General features: G+C 41.6%; 1 protein-coding gene across 8 annotated transcripts in view; it reads right to left on the bottom strand.

Moving 5' to 3' along the window:
* akap6 (A kinase (PRKA) anchor protein 6) overlaps positions 1-20,561 on the bottom strand; it is a 225,277-nt gene that overhangs the window by 80,569 nt on the left and 124,147 nt on the right. For all 8 annotated transcript variants that reach the window (XR_006374663.1, XM_044167634.1, XM_044167639.1 and 5 more), the window contains 2 exons: positions 12,025-12,155; positions 2,356-2,476 (listed from right to left, as the gene is read on the bottom strand). Coding sequence is in view for 7 of the 8 variants with exons in the window: in XM_044167634.1 (XP_044023569.1) it covers positions 2,356-2,476; positions 12,025-12,155 (252 nt within the window). In the remaining variant the exon portion in view is untranslated. The remainder of the gene's footprint in view (positions 1-2,355; positions 2,477-12,024; positions 12,156-20,561) is intronic.

The following is a 20,561-nucleotide window of genomic DNA, read 5'->3' as shown; positions in this document are numbered from 1 at the left end:
CTGTACAGATTGTAAAACCCCTTGAGGCAATTTTGTGATTTGTGATACTCGGCTATATAAAAACGTTTTTTTTGCCCCACTAGTGGTAAAGATCTGAGATAAACAAAGTGTTTTTTATCCATCCAACAGTTTTGACTTTGACTGAAAATGCGACTATTTGTAGTGGACTACTGCATTAATAAAACCCAACACCATGTACATCAAGTGCATGTACAGAAGCCTAATGTTGTCACAGACAATGTTATGCTAATTTTGCTTTCATTTAGCTAACAAGTAGCACCAACAGTGGCGCTGGAAGTTACGTCTCGTTTGACATTGCATATAAAGTTAAAGAAGCTTTTTCCCAGAACTTGACTCATGGAAATTTGTGGAAAAACAAATGTATTTTTTTTCTGTCTGTCTTTGATTTCTTTATCAGTTTCTCAACGCATCTGTGTGTGTGTGTGTGTGTGTGTGTGTGTGTGTGTGTGTGTGTGTGTGTGTACACATGTGTGTGAAGGACAGAAGAGGATGACTCAGATCTCTAATCGTAACACATGCTGTTCCTCTGTCTCATTTGGCTGCAGTGAAGTCATTACACAAACACACACACTTCTCTATGATATGGTTATGAGGGAGGCTATGCCTTGTAATCCCATTCTCCTTGGTAAGGATGAAGATAGGGTGTGTGTGTGTGTTTAGCTGTAAAAAGGGGATGGCGAGGTGTAGGGAGGAATTACGGGAGGGATGGGGGAGACAGACAAATTGATGGATGAATGAAATGTGGGAGGACATCATTTGCTTCAGCTGCCTCTCTGTTTCTACATATTTAGACATTTTGATTAACAGACAGCTTCATAATGGAGGCAGAGGTGGCTGATGGGAGATTTGTGACATCACTGTAAAGCCAATGAGTAGAGAATCTTTGTTGCGCGTTACAGCAACTAAAGGAGTGAACTTTAACAACCATTTCTCAACATAAAACCATGACTTGTGTGATGTCAGAGAGAAAAAGTTCAGATAACAAGAGAAAGTGCCAATCACTCTCATTTCCTCAATTCCTTTACTGTTTTCCATCACTGAATGTACTTTTCCAGTTTAAAACAAATTTGCTATATGACACCACGTGACAGAGCTGATGCTTTTCTGGAAATAGGACAGTGGTGTATTCTCATGCAACACTGTTGCTACCTGCATCATGATGCATCACACGCTGATGTGTTTCGCCTTTCAGTGTTGCAAAATAAATATACTGCGAAACATGCTGTCTAAAATCTGTGTGTTTTGCAGAGAGTCGGAGTCTAGCCAGTGGAGCAGTCTTGTTTTGGTTTGTTTATCTTGAAAATGGACATGTAGGCTGTATTTCAAATGCTAGTAAACACGTCTCAGCCTGGTTCCAGACATCTGAATTGCAGCCCACAAACCTTCAATTTTTTTCAGTGATTCAGTTAGGTCTGGTGTTGTGCTCATTTAAGGCTGTTTTCCCCCAGTTGGAGAAACAATCCACCAATCAGAACTTTGTTGGCAGGATTAAAAATGAGGACGTCATCTTCCTGCATACGTAGCTAGCTAGCTACCTCATTGCATCCATAAAAAATAAACAGAACAATGGCCACAGCTGTACAGGCTGCGTGTAAGTCGACTTACAGAAATAACAACTCTTCAATCAGCACATCTTTTTTAGATCATTGTGAAAAATGTTAACTGTGCTTAGCAGCCGCTACCACAGTCTCTGTGTCAACTGAAAATTGATGTTGGTGGGACAGATACTCACTTGCTACTGATGATACTAGAGCAATCGTAAGTCAGTATGATTATCAGGCTAAACATTTCTTAAGATTTCAAAATGTTCATACTTTGAGAACAGACAAAAAGCTTCCCAGTAAAGTTGCTTGGTGCTTGTTTCTTTTAACCAAATTTAGAAGAACAAGTGCCTGACAGATCAATGTCGGTCAGACACTTGTCGCCAGCACCCTCCAACACTTTTCCACCTGTCGACAGGAGATGGCTGAATCCAAATGTCCAGACTTCCGCTCAATTACAGACTTTATGTGCAGGCGCAGATCAAGATCAAGATCTCGGCAGTGTTTGAATTCATCGCAACAACTAAGCGATGATGCTCACAACTTAAGACTCGAGGGGCTCAGTCTGTAAGCGTGGAGGGTGGATATTTGGATTCAGCCAGTCTTCAAAGATGGTAAGAGGCATCAGCCACATTGGAGGCAAAGAGGGAGAGTCACTGGAAACCAGACCAGACTCTCCATAAAAAAGGGGTTCCTGTACGCAAAGAAAAACTTTCTGGTACCAGCAAGAACTTTTTTTGTGTGTTGTGAAGTTCCTGAGTCACAGACAGACAGACAACAGAGCTTGTCTTACCTTGAAGAGGTGATGTCTCTGCTCCTCTGACATCATCAGCTGGTGACCGTCTGTTACCATGGCGTCCATGTCCGTCAGCCAATCCCAGAGCTCCTGGTACTCTGCCTCAAACTCCTGCAGACTGAGGACAGCGAGAGAGAGAGATTATTAAGTTGAATTATTGTTGTAATTCAATCTTCTTTTTTCTGTTATTCATTTTGTGTTCCCTACATGTTCTACTTTCTGTTATTGTTTTTTGTATTATTGTAATATTGTTTTGTCCTGCGGCAATGAGAGACATATGCATCTTGTTATGTTGATAAAGAATGCGGCTGAAAAGACAAACTGGAATGAGAGAGAGACTCTGACAGACAGAGGCACACTCTAGTAGCAGAAAATAGTCTGTTTCCAAGCCGTTTGAACTGAAACTTAAATCTTTTCCAACAAGAATTTATTTACATCTTGTATTTCGATTGTGCCTGGCTTCTCTTGTGAGGACAAAACTTCCTGTGATGCTACTTCTGCCAGTTTTTACAGGTAAACCAAACACGTGACTCAGCTGACAAAGAGGAGTGACTCTACTTTGTCAAAGGTTACTGCATTATTGTCAGGTGGAGGTGGAGACGTGGTTCAGTGCAGCTTTCTGGATTGCTGCAGTTTACGGAGACAGTTTGGGGTTTTACCTCTCCTTTGAAACACAAAATCAATCAACGTTTCCAAAGGAAGATAGAAGTTCTAAACAGATAATTTCAGCTCTACAGTGTTGTAGGTTGCTTTTACACCTGTAGTTCAGGTCATTTGGTCAAGTTAGTTCCAGTGAGTTTTGTGTTCACTCTGAATTTTTACAAATTAACAAAGAGGTGTAAAAATGAAATCATGTGTATTGACAGGTAACTCATTCACTGAACAGTTTTGGTATCATCCTGCATCATCAGTGCTACCTGAACCCACAATGGAAAATGAATAGAAAAAAGAAAGTAAAAAAAAAGACGACTTTACGGCACATTATGGGTTTATTTATCTTCTCTGGTGTCACAAAGAGCTCATAAAGAAATGGGTGGTTATGAGGACTATTAAGGCGCTAACATACTCCATCAGAACTGCTTGTTGGATGGTCGAACAGCTTCGGAAACCCCCTCCCCCCACACCTTTCAGATGTTCGATTAGGAGGGCCTGTTACCGACAATTTCTGTAACTTTCCAAAACTGACAATGTGACATTCACACCCACCCGCTGGAATGTCGTCCAGGAGAGACTGCCTGAAAGTGTGCGCCATTATCCCCACATTTAAACAATTACTGCGTCTCTCTGCGATCGCCGGCTTTTCGCCGGCTGGACAACATGGTTCATGGTGGATTAAAATAAAGACAAACCAAATACAACCAAACAAACTGGTGGAAGCCATAAAATCTCATTTCTACTGTGACGCAGTGCTGGGGATGGGCCGCTTTGATTTTGCCTGGTAGTGGACTTGGAAGACACCCACCTTCTTGAGTATGTGTGTGTCAGTCAAGGTGTTTGGTCCAGGCTTCATCATCTCTTCATTTCTTTACACTTTACTTCATACTTGTTCCCACCTTTACCGCCTTCTCCCTCCATTCTCATTCCCCTCCTTTGTTCCTCTTCCTCTGCTTCTGTTCCTGCTTCATCCCACATCCTTCCTCCTCCTCCCTTTTCCACATTTCACCTCCACCTCTCAGCTTTCATGTCACCTCCTCCTCATTCTTCCTTCCTTCTCAATTTCCTACTCACGCTGTCATTGCTCTCCCTCCAACATTCTCTCATACTGTCCACAGTCTTTGTTCACATCCTCTAACTCTTCCTTCCTCCTTTTCTTTCCCACATTATTTCCCCTCACACTCCTCCCTCACCATCCCTCATCCAGCCTCCTCTTTCCGCCTCACCCCTCCCACTCTCACCCCCCTCCTCCCTTGTCCTCTCACCTCCTCGACACAGGATCACATCAAATATTTATGCTGCTGGAACAGGGGCCGATTGCTCAAACACACACATTACTGTCAGCCGTTTTGTTAAGGTGTGTGTGTGTGAGCGTGTGTGTGTTTATTATTTATATATTCCGTGGTTTTTGGTCTCGGCGGGGATCGCCAACATGTTTCTCAACATTAGCAGTGAAATTGTTTGGAATTCTCCGGTCGCCGCCGCCGACAGTTTGACAGCTCTGTCAGGCCCATGGCGTTTCCACGCAAACACAAACACACACACACAAATACACACTATACGTACACGCTAGTCGAGACGACCACACATGACAAAACACAAAACACACTCTCTAAAGCATACATGAAAACAATGACTCAAATATACAAAACAACCCAAACACACGCCTACTGATAATCACATGTACACACAGTTACCCAGAATGCAACGCACACATTAAACACTAAACAAGTAGACAAGCACACACACACGCACAGAAACTTGATGTGCCATCCAAGTAGAGAGGGTTGTTTTACTATTGAATTTACATGTTTGTACTTCTACACCTGTTAATATAATTCCCATAATTCCCTAGACCCCAACCTTAACCCTAAAACTAAGTCTTAACCCCCAAAAAGCCAAAAAGAATAGAAAATATCCTCCCCAGTTTTCAAAAAACACCTTACTTTTCAAAAATGTTGAAATGTTCTTATTTTCATTTAAATGTCCTCACTTTCCTAAAATCTCCTCTTCTTACCAAATGTCGGCATTTTCCAATATGTCCTCACCCGCTAAAAATGCCCTCACATTGCAAACATGTCTTCACTTTTCAAAACTTTCTGTCTTCCCCTCTTCTACCTCTGTTTCTTAACTTCCCTCTTTTTGTACCTCAAGAAGAGGTGCGAAAAACTACACTGAAATAAAACAAAATAATGCAACATCTTCCCACCTGCTCCTCCCACCTCCTCCCCTTTCCTCTCATCCATCTTTTTCCTCCTCTTACTACTTTTTCTTCCCAACTCTTCCCTCTCCTCACATCCCCTTGTCCTCCACTGCGAGTGATTCTCAATAAAGTAAAAACTAAACAGAGAAGAAGAAAGCAAAGGAAGCGAGCGCTGCTTCCTTCCCTCGAGGCGGCGTTCCTCATTATGCGCCGAGCAGGGCGGCCCTTTACTGACTCAGACAGATGAAGCAGATACAACACTCGCACAGATTGTTTTCTCTTGTCGTTTGTCGTTTTTCCACTCCCCTCCCCTCCTCTCCCCTGTTTCCGTCTTGTTCTCACACTAATGTTAACTAAACGCTTTGTAAAACAGGATCTCTCGGGGGGTGGAAGACGGGAAAACAGACAAATCGGAGAGGAAGGAGCGACGTGGCGGCACTGCGGGGCTGCGTACGACACCGGGACAGTTACAGAGCGTTTGAAGTGTCAGGTTCGCTCTCTGTAACATGGCGCTGACGGAGCGCGTGGGAGTGTAACGGAGAGCCGTTCTAACATTTAGTCACTTGAGGAAATTCTAATTATACGAATCTATTATTCATTTCTAACTCGTCATAATTCCAGTCAACACTGAATATAATAAAATGTAGCATACTAGTCATACAGACATTTCACAAAGAGAGAATTAAGTTTTAATTGCTCAAAATGTAATTCAAGTGGTAGTTAGTTAGTTATGTGTTTGTGTGTTTTGTGTGACCTCAACATCATCAGTTTGAATTCCATCTCCAGTCGACTCTATTACACCCAGCAGTGATGTCACGGTGTGCTGACACAGCCTGGACTACACTTCTACATCACTACAGCAAGGTGGATAAGTAAAACCATCAAGGTCAGCAAAAAAAAATTGTGCTACATCTTTGTGGATCAAACCAATATTTGTTTGTATTTTCCAAAACATTCTTGTTATTTCATTAAAGCCTGATCACACCAGAAAGTGTCACAGGGAAATTAATCCGTGTCTTCAAGAAATACGTGATTCCAGAAGCTTGCTGACATAGTGACTACTCGTTGGGCTACTTGGTGACCTACTGCAGCAGGTGAGCTAACACCCTAGCCAGCCGGGCTAGAGCTAGACAGTAACCACAGCTCTCCGAGCTTCTATCCGTCATCTCTGTACTGTGCAGTTAACTTCCCCCTGGCATTTTGTTAACCACTGAACACCATTTTGCTCAATCAAATGTTTTTGAAGAGAGAAAATAAATCTCCCAAAGCTAACAAGCTCGCTAACAATCTTTTCGCAAACTTGGTAGCTTAGCTCGGTTGCTAACGGGTCAGTACATCCGGTTTATTTAAAAGACGTAACCATTGCACTTTTGTGGAGCAGTTTATACTCCGACAGAGGAGGTTAAATAAAACTGGATGGTGCAACACAGCTAGTAAGCTATGATAGCTTCCTCCATTTTGGACTATCTGGCTGTGAGGCACAAGATGGCCTGCTATTGGTCAACAGCACAAATTTGCGGGTCAAAAGGAGCGGGACCGAGCACAGCAGCCGAGACCGATGGAGGCCAGTTTGACAGGGAATACAGTACTGAGGTGATTTATAGCGGCTTCGTCCAGGACTCTAAGTCCGGAGAGGACGAAGACATAGTGTGTTCAGGCGGGGACAGGAGAGGCGTTTAGCGGGAGAGGACCAAGTTTGTAGCGAGTTAAGTTGGAAGTAACGTCCACGAGTATTTGCTTTTGTGAAGTTGGAAGCTACCCGTGTTTTGAACAATGAGACTTGTGTGATGTTATACTGAAATAAATTATCAAAATGTTCAGTCTCCTCGCTGGTTTTTCCGACACATTCAGAATCATTACCGCTTCATTTTGCTGTTAGCAACAGGCGGCTCACTTCGTGCTCCTTATTATTATGGTTTTGTATTTCTCAGTAATGTAGCACAGTGTTAACAATGTTACTTGTAACATTCTTTCTCAACTGGAACTCAAACCATTTTCTGATGCTCCAAAAATATAAATTTAAACAATTTATTTAATCAGAATCAGAAATACTCTATTGATCCCCGAGGGGAAACTCTTTTGTTACAGCGGCTCACTGTCACGTCAGTGCACACAGGGAGTAGAAGTACTAAGCAAAAAATATAATCGACGAGATGGAGCTACGGCAACAGGCAGCATGCACGTTGGCGCATGCGCACTTAATATAAAAACGTTCAACGACTAGTCAACTAGGAAATTCTTTAGTCAGGGGCAGCCCAAATAATTATTATTATAATTTTTATAATCATTATTATTATTATTACTACTACTTCACCTGCTTCAAACTCAGTATTTTTTTTCCGAACTAACAGGTTTCAGAAAAGACGTCTTGGTGAAGTGAAAACTGTTGGTTAAAACACATGTAGTGTCCTTCCAGTCAGGCTGAAATTAATGGATTTGTCATCATCCTCCACTTTCTACTTCTCTCTCTCTTTTCATCACTTCCCAATACTTGCTAGTCTTTCTCTCCCTCTCTGCTGCCTGCTGCTGCAACAGCGATAGCAGCTGTAACCACTGTCTCTAATTCATCATCCGCCATACAGCAGGAAGAAGAGAGGGAGGAAGAGGAGGGGAGAGGAGGCAGTAGAAGATGGAGAGAAGGAGGAAAGAAGGTAAGAGAGGAGGAAAGAATGAAAGAGGGAATTGGGACAGAACATGAATGGGGGGGAGCAGGGGGAGAGGGTGAAAACAGGAAAGGAGACAGAAGACAGGAAGGGGGGTTTGGGGAGTAAACGATGGCAGAAGAGGAAAGGAAGAAAGAAAGTAGAAGAGCCAAAGTCAAAAGAAAATGGTAGGAGGAAAATGGAGGAAAGGATGGAAAGGAGGGGGGAAAGAGGAGAGGAGAAGAAGGGAAGATGGCAAGAGAAGGAAGGAAACAAAGTAAGGGAAGAGGAGAAAAGGAAAGGAGGAAACGGACAAAAGGGTAGAAGTTGAGAGAGAGAAAAGCGATTAAGGTAAAGCAAAGGAAAGTAAAAATGAGGAAGAGTAGTTGGGAGGAAAGGAAGGAGGGAGGACAGGAGAGGGGGATGAAATGACAGAGTGAAAGGTTGAATGAGTCATATTGGCAGCCGTCACCTTTCAGTCAGAGACTCTGTTGGATTTATGAGGTGATTCACTGACACTCGTCTTGTCTAATGGATTCATCCTACAGAAACGTTGAAACCAAACTGTCAGTGAACAGCAGCACAGCGCCTCATGCTGTCATTCATTCACTCATTCATTCGTTCATTCATTCTAATGAAGTCACTCCTACAGACCCAAAACCCCCCAAAACTGTCAGTGAACAGCAGCACAGAGCACCTGCTCACAATTTGACTCTTATTCAGGCATTCATTCCTTATTCATTCATCTATCCATTCAATCGCTCACTTAGTTACTCTCTCATTTATTTTATTTATTATTATGATTAATCTATTCACTCACTCAATCACTCTTAGTCATTTAACAATTTATTCATTCATTCATTCATATACTAACTTATTCATTCATTCAATCATTTTATTAATTTCTTTATTTTTTCACCCATCAATTCACTCATTTATTTTACTAATTAAATCATTCTTTCATCATTTTACTTACATATTCATCCAGTCACTCACTCAATTACTCACTAATACAGTTAATAATTTATTCACTCATTCACTTATCAATCATTAACGCATTGATCTAATCATTCATTCTTTTATTAATTCATTCATCCATCCATTCACTCACTCAGTCACTCATTCAATCGCCCACTCATTTATTTAAAAAGCGATGACATAATCACTCAATCATTTACTCATTCATTCACTTATTTTCTTATTCCTTCATTTACTTATTAATTTATTAATTCATTGATTCATTCTCTCACTCTCCCATTCATTTATGCATTCACTCATTCACTGGTAGAGAATGAATTAATGAATGTATAGATTTATTTATATAGTAAGTAAGTATTTAATGTTCCTATGAATAAGTGAATAAATAAATCAATTGATTCATATCGTATCAATACATTATTTTTCCATTGAAGTTTAAGTTTCCTGTACTAGGTGTGTGTGTGTGCACGTGTGTGCGCATGTGTGTGTGTGTGCGCGTGCGTGTGTGCGCACGTGCGTGTGTGTGTGTGTGTGTTGAAATGGGTTTTAAATGTGCATTTTGTTTGTTGAGCCTTGTCAAAACAAATGTCTGTTACTTTGAGACAAAGTTATCTTATCTTTCTTTTATACACCCAAACTATAAGAAAACATGTTAATCAGTTTGGATTATTTTTAATAGAAAACAACTGGGAAAACATAAAAAAATAACAAGACTGTCTGGTAATGTTTTTTTAAATTTCTTATTAAAATATATAATACCAAACCTAATTCATTTTATATTTAACTTCATTACTAATCAATAAAAAATGATAAGTAAACATTCAATATAGGTGGCCATTTTACAGATATATTTCTCTCCCTATTAAAATTCTTTTGGCATTAATTTAGAATTGAGATATTTTGTGTGAGATCAGTAAATAATTCAGTCTGACCTTCATTTTCTTTACAACTGAACCAAAACGAGAAATCTCAACTGAGCTGAACTCACAACAGCTAAGAAAAACTGGTAACATCCAATTAATACGAAACTCACACACCACTGCACTGGACATACAGACACACACACAGACACAGACACACACACACACACACACAAATGTTTATCTGCAGAGCAACAGCTAATATATGAATAACCAATTAGTGTCCAACACATCTGATGTAAATTACTGAAACATTACACTGCAGCCACAGAGGACTGAAAAACACAAACAGAAACAAAATGAGTGTTTCATTTACATTTGTGTGTGTGTGTGTGTAAACCACTTATATTTATTTTATTTAAATCACACACAAGACAGTGCAGTGTTACCAAAACTGCAATATACTGTATGCTCAATTTAGGACCCACCACATCCTTCATGTAAGTCACTGTGACAACACACTGACAACACCAACAAAGTCTGCAGAACAAAACATACTACAGACTGAGAGGGAGCAATTTAAGCTTCATTTTTAATTTGCATACACACAACTTTGTGTATGTTTTTATTGTGTGTGTCTGTGTGTGTGTGTGTCCTGCGTGTGAGTGATAACCGCGGCGTGAGGCTCCTCAAAGCCGGGGATAAAACGCCGACAGGCAGCGTGACCAAAGACGCCGCTCGCCGAGCCGAGCCTGGACACACCAGATTACTGCTGTTAACACTCAAACTCTGTGCGTGCATGATTGCATTCAACTGTGTGTGTCACATGTCACTGTGTTGTTGTGTCTTGTTTTTTTTTCCTTCTTCTGCCTGTGTGTTTTTCCTCATCAGAACAGAGAATAATCATCTGGTAGTTTTTGTCTCTTCTATTGTATTTTATTCTGTTTGTCTCTTCTACTATTTGTTGATGTTTGAGAGTTGTGCGCACAGAGAACATACTTGTGATGGAGGGCAGCTGCCATGGATGATGAGGAGCAAGGGGCTTTTATTTGCTCGACCAAGATTTATTCTGCTGGTCGGGAGATCAAACCAGCAACCTTCCACCGGCTTTCTCCAACCTTTAGGCCAACACTGGCCTGAACGTGTTCTAAGATGGTGCCTATTCATTCATTGTTAAAGTCTCTCACTTAGTTCATGTGACAAAAACAGTTTTTCTTTCTTCCCAATGTGCTTCCTAGTTGTGTGGTCCACTGCACATGTGCATGCGTTTATCTCCTCACGCCTTGATTATTGTAACAGCCTGTTCACTTGTCTTAATCTAAAAACTCTGAAACGACTGCAGACTGTACAGAACTCAGCTGCTCGGCTGTAAACCAGGACCAGGAGGTTCGACCACATCACACCTGGTTCAGCCTCTTGACATCGGCTCTCTGTTTGTTTCAGGATTGATTTTAAGATCTTATTGATTACTTTTAAGGCTCTTCATGGCCTGGCCCCAGATTATATTTTAGACTTTGTAATCCCTTATGAACCTTCACGTAGTCTGAGATCTTCGGGCAGGGGTCTCCTCTCTGTTCCTGAGTCCAGGATGGAAACTAAGGGGGACAGAGCTTTTGCCATCAGGGCCCCGAGGCTCTGGAACAACTTGCCCGAAGACATCAGGCTGTCTGAGTCAGTGTCTTTTTTTAAGTCTCTTCTCAAAACACATTTTTATTGGAATTTCATCAGAATATCAGTTTCACAGATGTCTCTTTTATAAAGGTGGTGTACAGAGAATATACATTTTGTTTTTGCAGTACCTCAGTGGGTAAATTTATACTCTGACACACTGTATCAACTCAAGCCCCCACGGACCGTGCTGGGCTGTGAAGCCATTTTTGCGTAGTGGCCACGTTCGGTATTGCACGATCATGTGACACACACTGGCCTAAAAGGACATTTTTCTATACACTATCATTACATAATGAACGGCTGTAAAATGATGAATACATTTTTCTGAGCATCACAAACACCCTGAAACGACTCTTTGTACCATCAGAATGGTATCCATTCAGTCCAGTAAGATTTGGAAAGTCTACATGGGCTGTATCATTAAATTATTTTATCCCATTCATGTGTGCAGGGAGCCAACAGGAAGCCAAAGGAAGTCTCAAAAAACACTTGGACTCTCTAGTGCTCATGCTCTATGAGCCCAGAAACGCAGAAGCCCGAGGAAGCATGAAAAACATTTTCAACTAATGTGCCCAGTGAGCAACTTTTCTACCATCAACTACCATCAATGTGTCAACAAGTTTCCTTATTCTGTCCTCTTCTCTTCTCTTGTGTTTACCTGTTGTTCCTGGCCAGCTGGCTGTAGTGCCTCCTGCTGGCGGGGGAGGGATACTGCAGGCTAGTCAGTTTGATGGCCATCTGCTCCAGGGCAGCTCGCTGGGCTTCACACTGACTGGAGATCAGCTCAGCCTGGAAGACACAGAGAAGGACATACAGGAATCAGTCACAAGACATACTGTGGATATTGATGATCTTGAAGGAATAAATCTGGTCTCCTCCTGACTGAGCATGACAATCGCACTGAATTGTCATTTCAATTCACTTCACTTCATCCTGAGATTGTTTTTATGTTAGCTGATACCTTGATGTGTTTTTGTGTTTTATTTTGCTCTAACCAATCAGCAGTGAGTGATGTATCGGTTCTGCCGAAGCCAGAAGCAGTGGTAGCGGTTGCAAGGGACAGTTATCATTTTTCACAGCAATCAAAAGAAATGTGAGTTGTTTTTATTTTTATAAGATGACGTCAGGCCAAAAGTTTAACTTCTGCACAAGAAATATCATTACATAATAAGCAGACTGGCGTGGCATTTCCGGAGCAACCCATTAGATTTTAATGACCCACGACCTTTCCTTTAGTACCACCCACAGGACAAACTGTACATTTAAGCATCAAGCTCCATTTTAAAAGCTCCATTTTAAGGCTCCAAGGACAGCTACATGTGATGAACACAATGCAGCCTATAGGGGGTGCTACCAGCGGCCTTCCAAGCTTATTTCTTTGTCATTTGCATAAAACTGAATTTCAACCATTTTAGTTTTTGATCAAGTGTTGACTCCAGCACTGACAATGTAATAGTGTATTTTCCCACACTAAAGGTTGCAAACATGACTACTACGGAACAGGGAGAAGAACATAAAAGTAAATGTGCTTTCAAGTAGTTATGATAAAACTACCCTTCACAGATCATTCATTAAGTTATGTTACACTAGATGAGCAGAATCAAGGTAAAGTAACACAGTAAACAACCTTATTGTGATGTCTAAAACCTTTGTAAGGCAAAGTTTTGTGTGTGTGTGTGTGTGTGTGTGTGACGTGTGTGTGTGTGTGTGTGTGTGTGTGTGTGTGTGTGTGATGAAGGTGTGTGTCTGAGTGGGATCATGTCTCTCTGAGTATGATTAGCTGTTTATGGCAGATAAATGAGATTCAGCTGTGCCGTGTTTTGACGGACGTGCCCTTTAAAGCCCCGTTAGCGACCAACAAGCCACTAGAAACACACTCCATTCTTATCCTGCACTCACATCTTGGCTGACACACATGCACACACACTCACTCATATATCCATATGTACATGTATATGCATATAAATGTATATACACACATTTCTCGCACACACATCCTGCTAACACAAATTACCCATAAAACCCACACACACATTTAGCATGATTCGCTTTTCTCTAGCACAAATTACCTCTCATACACACACACCCATCAAACCTGCACAAATGTTCCCATAAAGCCCCACACACGCACAAATCGACCATGAATTGCTCCACACACACAAAAATAAACATATACACACATATTCATACATCGAGCATGAATCGCTGCTCTTTCTCACAAATTATCCTTCACACACACACAAACACACACACACACACACACATACTCCACAGCTATTCGTACTCAGTATCCAGACACAATCATATAGAGGCACTCAGCGCGCCGCTCTGATGTAATTGCATACAAACTATATGGAGATGAGGCTTCAATTGAACCAATGAAGGCAGAGTGAGTGTGTACAAACAGCGACACACACACACACACACACACACACATATATGACCGCCAGCTTTTTCCTCATTCGGTAACAATCTGAATAAAGTGTTGCTGCGACGCGTTCGCCGTCCGATCTACTTAGCGGACTCGGCGGAAGGATCTGGAAAGGTCAACCAATCTAAGGTAGGCAGAGCCGCTCAATCAGAGAGCTAATAAACAAACAGGCAATACACAATCAACAGCGCTGTCTGCATCTGTGTGTGTGTGTGTGTGTGTGTGTGTGCTAAGGTGTGTGTGACTGAGGGTATGTTTTGTTTGTGTGTGTGCTGCTATTACAGAAATGAAACTAACTGGAAGCTCTCAGAGAAAATTTCTCTCACTTTGTCTAAATGTCTCTCCACTTTCATTCATTACTTCTCACGGCTTCTCTCTTGGTTGCACTTGCAGGCTGTTTGCTGCCTGGTTAGTCGGTCAGTGAGTCAGTAAATCAGTCAAGTTGTTCATTAGCTGGTTAGATTGTTCATTTCTTTGCAAATTTGTTCCTTCATGCATCTTATAACTCTGAATCTGGGCCCAGAATTACATACAAAAATCCTCTAATTTACAAATGAAAAAGTGAATAAGACACATTTATCAAGCAACGTACTCCTACTTACTGCAAGATAGGAGTGACCTTTATGAGCAGCTGTCAAGTGAGCAAATAATTAATTACATGTGTGCTAAAAGAAAGACAGCCAGTCAGACTGGTGGATTTAACCCTTGCCTCACTGTTCATCCCAAAGAAAATCTTTACATTTTCTCGTTGATGTTATTCTCCAAGACTATATTATTCTGAAGTTAATTTAATCTGAGTGAAATCTTTCATATTTCCAGTTGCAAGTAACACATAAAATCAAAAACTAATATATAAATATATAAATAGGGGTGAAAGTATAAGAAATTGGCCAAAATGGAAACATTATTAAAAGTTGAAAATGAAGCATGAAGGAAGGTCTGCAGCTGGTAGAGGAGGTACATCAGATAACATTTAATAACAGAAAGCTAGAACCACATTTACACGTACAAGTACAGACAACAAAGATGCAGGAAACAAAACCAATCCAGGCTTAATTCTTGTCATCGAAGATTTCAATCAAAACTGTATCTTACAAGCAGCTTACAAGAAAGCAGCCGCTTCAACAGGTAAGCTAAAACTACCCTATTACGAATTACATATATTGCTTCAGATAACATATTGTTCATCATGGCAATTTACATGAAAATGATTCATTTTCATGATCAGTGTTGAATGTTGACAAAAACTTTGAAACCGTAAAGTGGAAACGACCTCAGTCAGTCAGTAAGAAAGTCAGTTACTGAGTCAGTTACGCAGTTACAGAGTCACTTATTTATTCAGTTTGTCTTTTCCGAAGTTTGCAGCAAGCAAGTGAACGCAATCTTCTGGTTGTAATTGGCTTTCATACCTAACAGCTGACTACAGCCATAATGAAACACACACACACACACACACACACACACACACACACACACACACACACACACACACACACACACACACACACACACACACACACACACACACACACACACACACAGTGAAGCAATTTCTCCTGGACGCCTTAAGGACACAGAACTGGAACACAGTGTCTGTTTAAAACACACACACACACACACACACACAGTGATGAGTTGGGCTGCTTCCCAGTCTGAAGGATCTTCAAGGATTTCTGTCAGATATTATTTCTCTTCAAACTAGACTCATGGCTCCATCTGTTTGTGTGTGTGTGTGTGTGTGTGTTCGTGTGTGCATTGCTCATTGTGCCCATCTGTCTACTGAACTGTAAGATGCCGCTAAAGCATAAGTCGGCACACATGCAGAAAACAAAGATATTTGTTAGCATGAGGGGAACTTGTGTGGAAAAGAAAATGAAAAAGACATAAATTACACAGTTGTTGTGTTTTCTATATTTTTTTACATCCTGTCTTATTTTCCACATTTATGACCATAATTTCCATTAATTATGAAAACATTTAATACGATTGGTCAGACGATCAAACGGGTTATAAACAAGCCTTCAGTTTAGCCAAATTATCTAACCCACTTATCTGGTGTGGTAAGCGCTGTCCATGGTGCTGATCCTGCTGCGCCCCAAATGGACACAGATGCAAGTGCACACACTAAGGTAGCGATGGAGGATGAAGAGGATTATATAAAGAATTAGCATCCTACAAAACACCTGACTAAGATGTTATGGACTAGATTGGAACTTAAATAATCACAGTAACCTATAACTTGATATCTTCATCTCCTATATTTCCTGCCAAACTTGAGATTTTTTTAGCCAAGTTCTGGTAGGACTGAAGAGTAAAGTTTCAGGTGTACAAAATGTACTTCTCCTCCATTTTTAACCATGCTAGCAGCATGGCTCTAGGAAGGCACTGATATCCATGGTGCCCAGAGGATGAGCCCTAGTGACTTTCATGATCCCCAGATTATTTTGTTTATGACCAAATACCTGCAAAACTAGTGACATTCCCATCAGCTGTAGTGTATCTGTGTTTAGTGCTAATAAGCAAATGTTAGCATGCTAACACGCTAAAATTAGATGTGTTAGCTTTTAGCACAAAGCATCACTAGGCGTAAGGACAGCCTCACAGAGACTGACTCACAGTAGACACTGTAGTCTTGTATCTTTACAGTGAGGATCTCATAACTTCACCTCCCATTAAAGCCAGATTGTCATTGGATGAATGTTGTGGAGGTCTGCGTAGGTGAACTTTGTGCACAAAATCTGGCACAAAAGTAGAGCAGGGTGCATCACAAGGAGAGTGCAGCTTCAAGACATTCTGAGAATCTAAAGCCTAGCGCGGCTGCGTCGCGGCCGCCGGAGCTGATTGCAGCCTTTTCTAGACAACGCTTGTGATCCCACCAGACGCGCCGTAGCGCGCCCCAGAAGCCGCTCTCCGCCCTGCTCCGCCGTGAATACGCGGCGAGTCTATTTTTGAAGGAAGTCGACGTCAGGGCATAGAGAATCTGGTCAATTTTCTAACTAAAACACCCTGTGCAGACTCCCGGTCGTATATAAACAAAAACCACAACTGAAACAGACAAAAATAGAAACCATTTAACTACGTAGCCTAATTACCCATGGTAGAAGCACAAAAGTCAAGGAAAAAGGACCAAATCAACAAGTCAACAACATCGGGCACGCAAACCGCTCTGCTTCTGAAACAAGGAGAAGCAGCTTTGAGGACGGAACGAAACCGGCTCGCAGACGCGTCGTTATAGAGTCGTGTCCGGTGGAATCCCGGCTTCGGTTTCTGCATACAGGCTGTCTGCATCTATGGTTACAAGTTGATGGTGAAAGTGAGTACACAGAAAAACTGTGTGTACACAACTACAGTAAATATGGTGGAGGTTTGTTACCATTCGTGATTATCTGACTGCTGGACTCTGTTGTACTCATGTTGCTGCACTCCCAGATCTTAAAAATGAAAAAGAAACTGAAACAAATGTAAATTTAAACAGAATCAAATATTTTGTCTCGTTTCTACCATAACTGATAGGAGTGTGTGTGTGTGTGTTGTACTTTGTGTGTGCTTGTTTGTGTGCGTGTGATTTCAAATGTAACGGCTGAGTCCAGTGTTTCCAGTCTTGTCTTTAACGCTGCTAATAGACACAAGAATCAATAAGAATCTGCCTCATTTGATGAATATGTAGACCGTCCCTCGACAAACACACACACACACAAACACACTCACATCGATGTGCTAAATCAAGCCATTTTGGGGCTTTTTTGTTTACGTGTCAGGGCCAATTTTCCCAGCATCCCTCGAAAACCCTCACAAGCACATCTCCCTCGAGGTGTGTGTGTGTATGTGTTTGTGTGTTCATTGCATGTTTACATGTTTCAAAAATATATGTACGTGTGTGTCTTTGCTGGCAAGCCTGCATGTTGATTTGATGTGAAAATGTGCCTCAATCCCCTAAGTGAGTGCATGTGTCCGAATGTGCTTCTGTTTATGTGTGTGTGTGTGTGTGTGTGTGTGTGTGTGTGTGTGTGTGTGTGTGTGTGTGTGTGTGTGTGTGTGTGTGTCTCCTGGGGTTTTCCCGGGGCTATAACTGCCAATCAAACAGCGGCGTTAGGACTGAGAGCTGAGCAGCAGCAGCAGCAGCAGCATATAGACACACTGCAGGATCCAAAAACACACCGTCTGCTCTTCAACATGATTCATTAAAAACAACTATCTGCTAATAATCAAATCAATCAACTAATCAATCATGTCACAGAGTAACACTGTGTTAGCATTAGATACATAAAAAGGGAGTGCAGCATGTTCACTCGTCCCAAATACAAAGTCACATCTCTGCTACAGACAATATCAGTAATCTACGTTTAGCCTCCTGTCTGTCACCTGTGAAGCAGCAGCGACAGACAGGCAACTGTTTGGGCGACAGAGCGTCCAGCAGCACCTGTAGTGTTGCCTCAGCATCGTCTTTATTCTGGCAGGAACATCTTGATGCCAGGAGTCACGTGAATGAGGTCTGGCCCGTTGGCTAACTGTGCCGGGAGCGTTGCCCAAAAACATCGCTCTAACAATTCTGCAGGTTTTGACACCAAGCAAGTGGAGAGAAAATTTAAAGAAAGTTTCCCGCAATGCACCTTCTGTCTCTCCACTCTCCTCCTGGAGTGTTTCTGCACTCATGAGTCCGTTAAATACGTCAAGATCAATGTGTCTCAGCAACTGTGGACGAATAATTCTTTGTAGTAGTTTGATACTAAAGACAAGCTATAGCTAAGACATCAGAATGTTACTTGTTTTGGCCAACACGTTCATATTTTAGGGTGTAGTACACATGTCAACCTGTAGGGGACACTAATGCGGCTTTGAGACCCTTTTCCACTGAGTGCAATTTTTATGGTGGCTAATTCGGATGTTATTTGACAACAGATCTCGTGATGAAACAACACAAACACAAGGCAAAAGTTCACTCTGCTGAAATGTGCCATTTGTTTTATTCGCTCCCGTTTTCGCCACCGGTAAGGTTCAGCCAATCAAAACAAGCGACATCAAACACTGTTAACTGCCATGTAGATGAGCTACCTGGCAACTTAAGAACAATTCGGATCATGACATTGTTTACGCCTCACAGCAGCCAGCACTCTGCCTGTAAACACTCATGTTCTCATAGACGCTTACAAGACCACAAAGGTGCACAACGGGCCGGCCTACAAGTGATTGCAAGTACTATTTACATGATTGGAACTGGAAGAGCTGTTGGTTTTCCACAGCCTCTGTCTCTGTAGATTTCATGACTGACAAGGAATATGGAGCCTTCTGATAGTGTCATAAGGTGTGAAACTTGATTGAAATAACTGGGGGAAATTGTGAAATGGTAGATGTAGATACTCGGAGGAAACAATTTTGCCAACAAATTTTTCTCGTACATGCCACGTACATGCCTTGGCAAAGGGTCAGTGGTGAAATAATTAACTTTATCTATGTAGTACTTTGTTTTGTGTAGTTTGAACCTGACAACAGTATTTAAAGCACACGATGTGTGTCTTTAAACTGTGTCTGACCTGTTGTCTTGATGATGTGCAGGACAGTATGTTGACTTTTAAAAAAAACAATAACAAGGAGAAATGCAGTAAAACTGAAAGTTAAAATGACACATTTGGGGCAAAGAAAAGGTTTTAATCAGTGAGCCATCAAAGAGGTTTGTCCTTTGAATCCACATTTGATGTTAATTTCTTGAGACAGCAGTGTGTGTGTGTGTGTGTGTGTGTGTGTGTGTGTGTGTGTGTCGCAGGTCAATACTGGTGGTGAGATATTCCAATAACAGGGTGTTTTTGTCTTGATAGAGCGGAGCAGTGGGTAATGATATAGGATCAATAATGGATATGAGACGGCTGCATCCAGCTGCCAGCAAACACACACACACACACACACACACACACACACACACACACACACACACACACACACACAAACACACACACACCTGTGCATGTCGATACTGTAATACAGTTTGATTTGAGTACAGCAGTTGAGTGAATGCTCCGCTTTCATCTTCGAGGGCAGAATAAATAATTGCCAGCGATACAAGAAAACACACACACACACACACAAAAAACACATGTTTGTTTCACTATCCCCATGGGGGACAGTCATTGACATAATGCTTTCCCTAGCCCCTTACCCTAACCTTAACCCTCACAACTAAGTGCCTAGCCTTAACCCTAACCTAATTGTAACCTGTACCCTAAAATCAAGTCTTAACCTTCAAAAAGAAGTCTCTACCCATGGGTTAGTGTGCATTCAGGTTAAAGTCCACACAGGGATCTAAGAACATGACACACACACACACACACACACACACACACACACACACACACACACACACACACACACATCCTTCCTGGCAAACCGCTTCAGTTTATGACAATCAGATCATAACAGATGTGAGCAACACAGAGGCAGCAGGTTACAAACAGAAAATGTACTCTTCATATGAATCTGAACTGAGTTACAGTTGCAACACACAGTTACAAGCAAAATGTGTGTGTGTGTGTGTGTGTGTGTGTGTGTGTCTTGTCCGCAGGCTGGTTGTGCTGTCCAGATGTTTCCACTGAGGCTTTCATCTGAAGCTAAAATCAACTAAACAAACCTCCAGCTCACCTCCACTCCTCCTACTGACCTTTTCTAACCTCCTCCTCCTCCTCCTCCTCCTCCTCCTCCTCCTCCCTCCATCCCCTCATTCGTTTTGTTTTCAGGAAGCAAGAAAAAAATGATGCAGAAACTGCAGCGGTGGC

The sequence above is a fragment of the Siniperca chuatsi genome, linkage group LG15 (genome assembly GCF_020085105.1).
Source record: "Siniperca chuatsi isolate FFG_IHB_CAS linkage group LG15, ASM2008510v1, whole genome shotgun sequence".
NCBI classification, from domain to species: Eukaryota; Metazoa; Chordata; class Actinopteri; order Centrarchiformes; family Sinipercidae; genus Siniperca; species Siniperca chuatsi.
The sequence above is the reverse complement of the archived record's forward strand: the minus strand, read 5'-3'. Positions and strand labels throughout refer to the sequence as shown.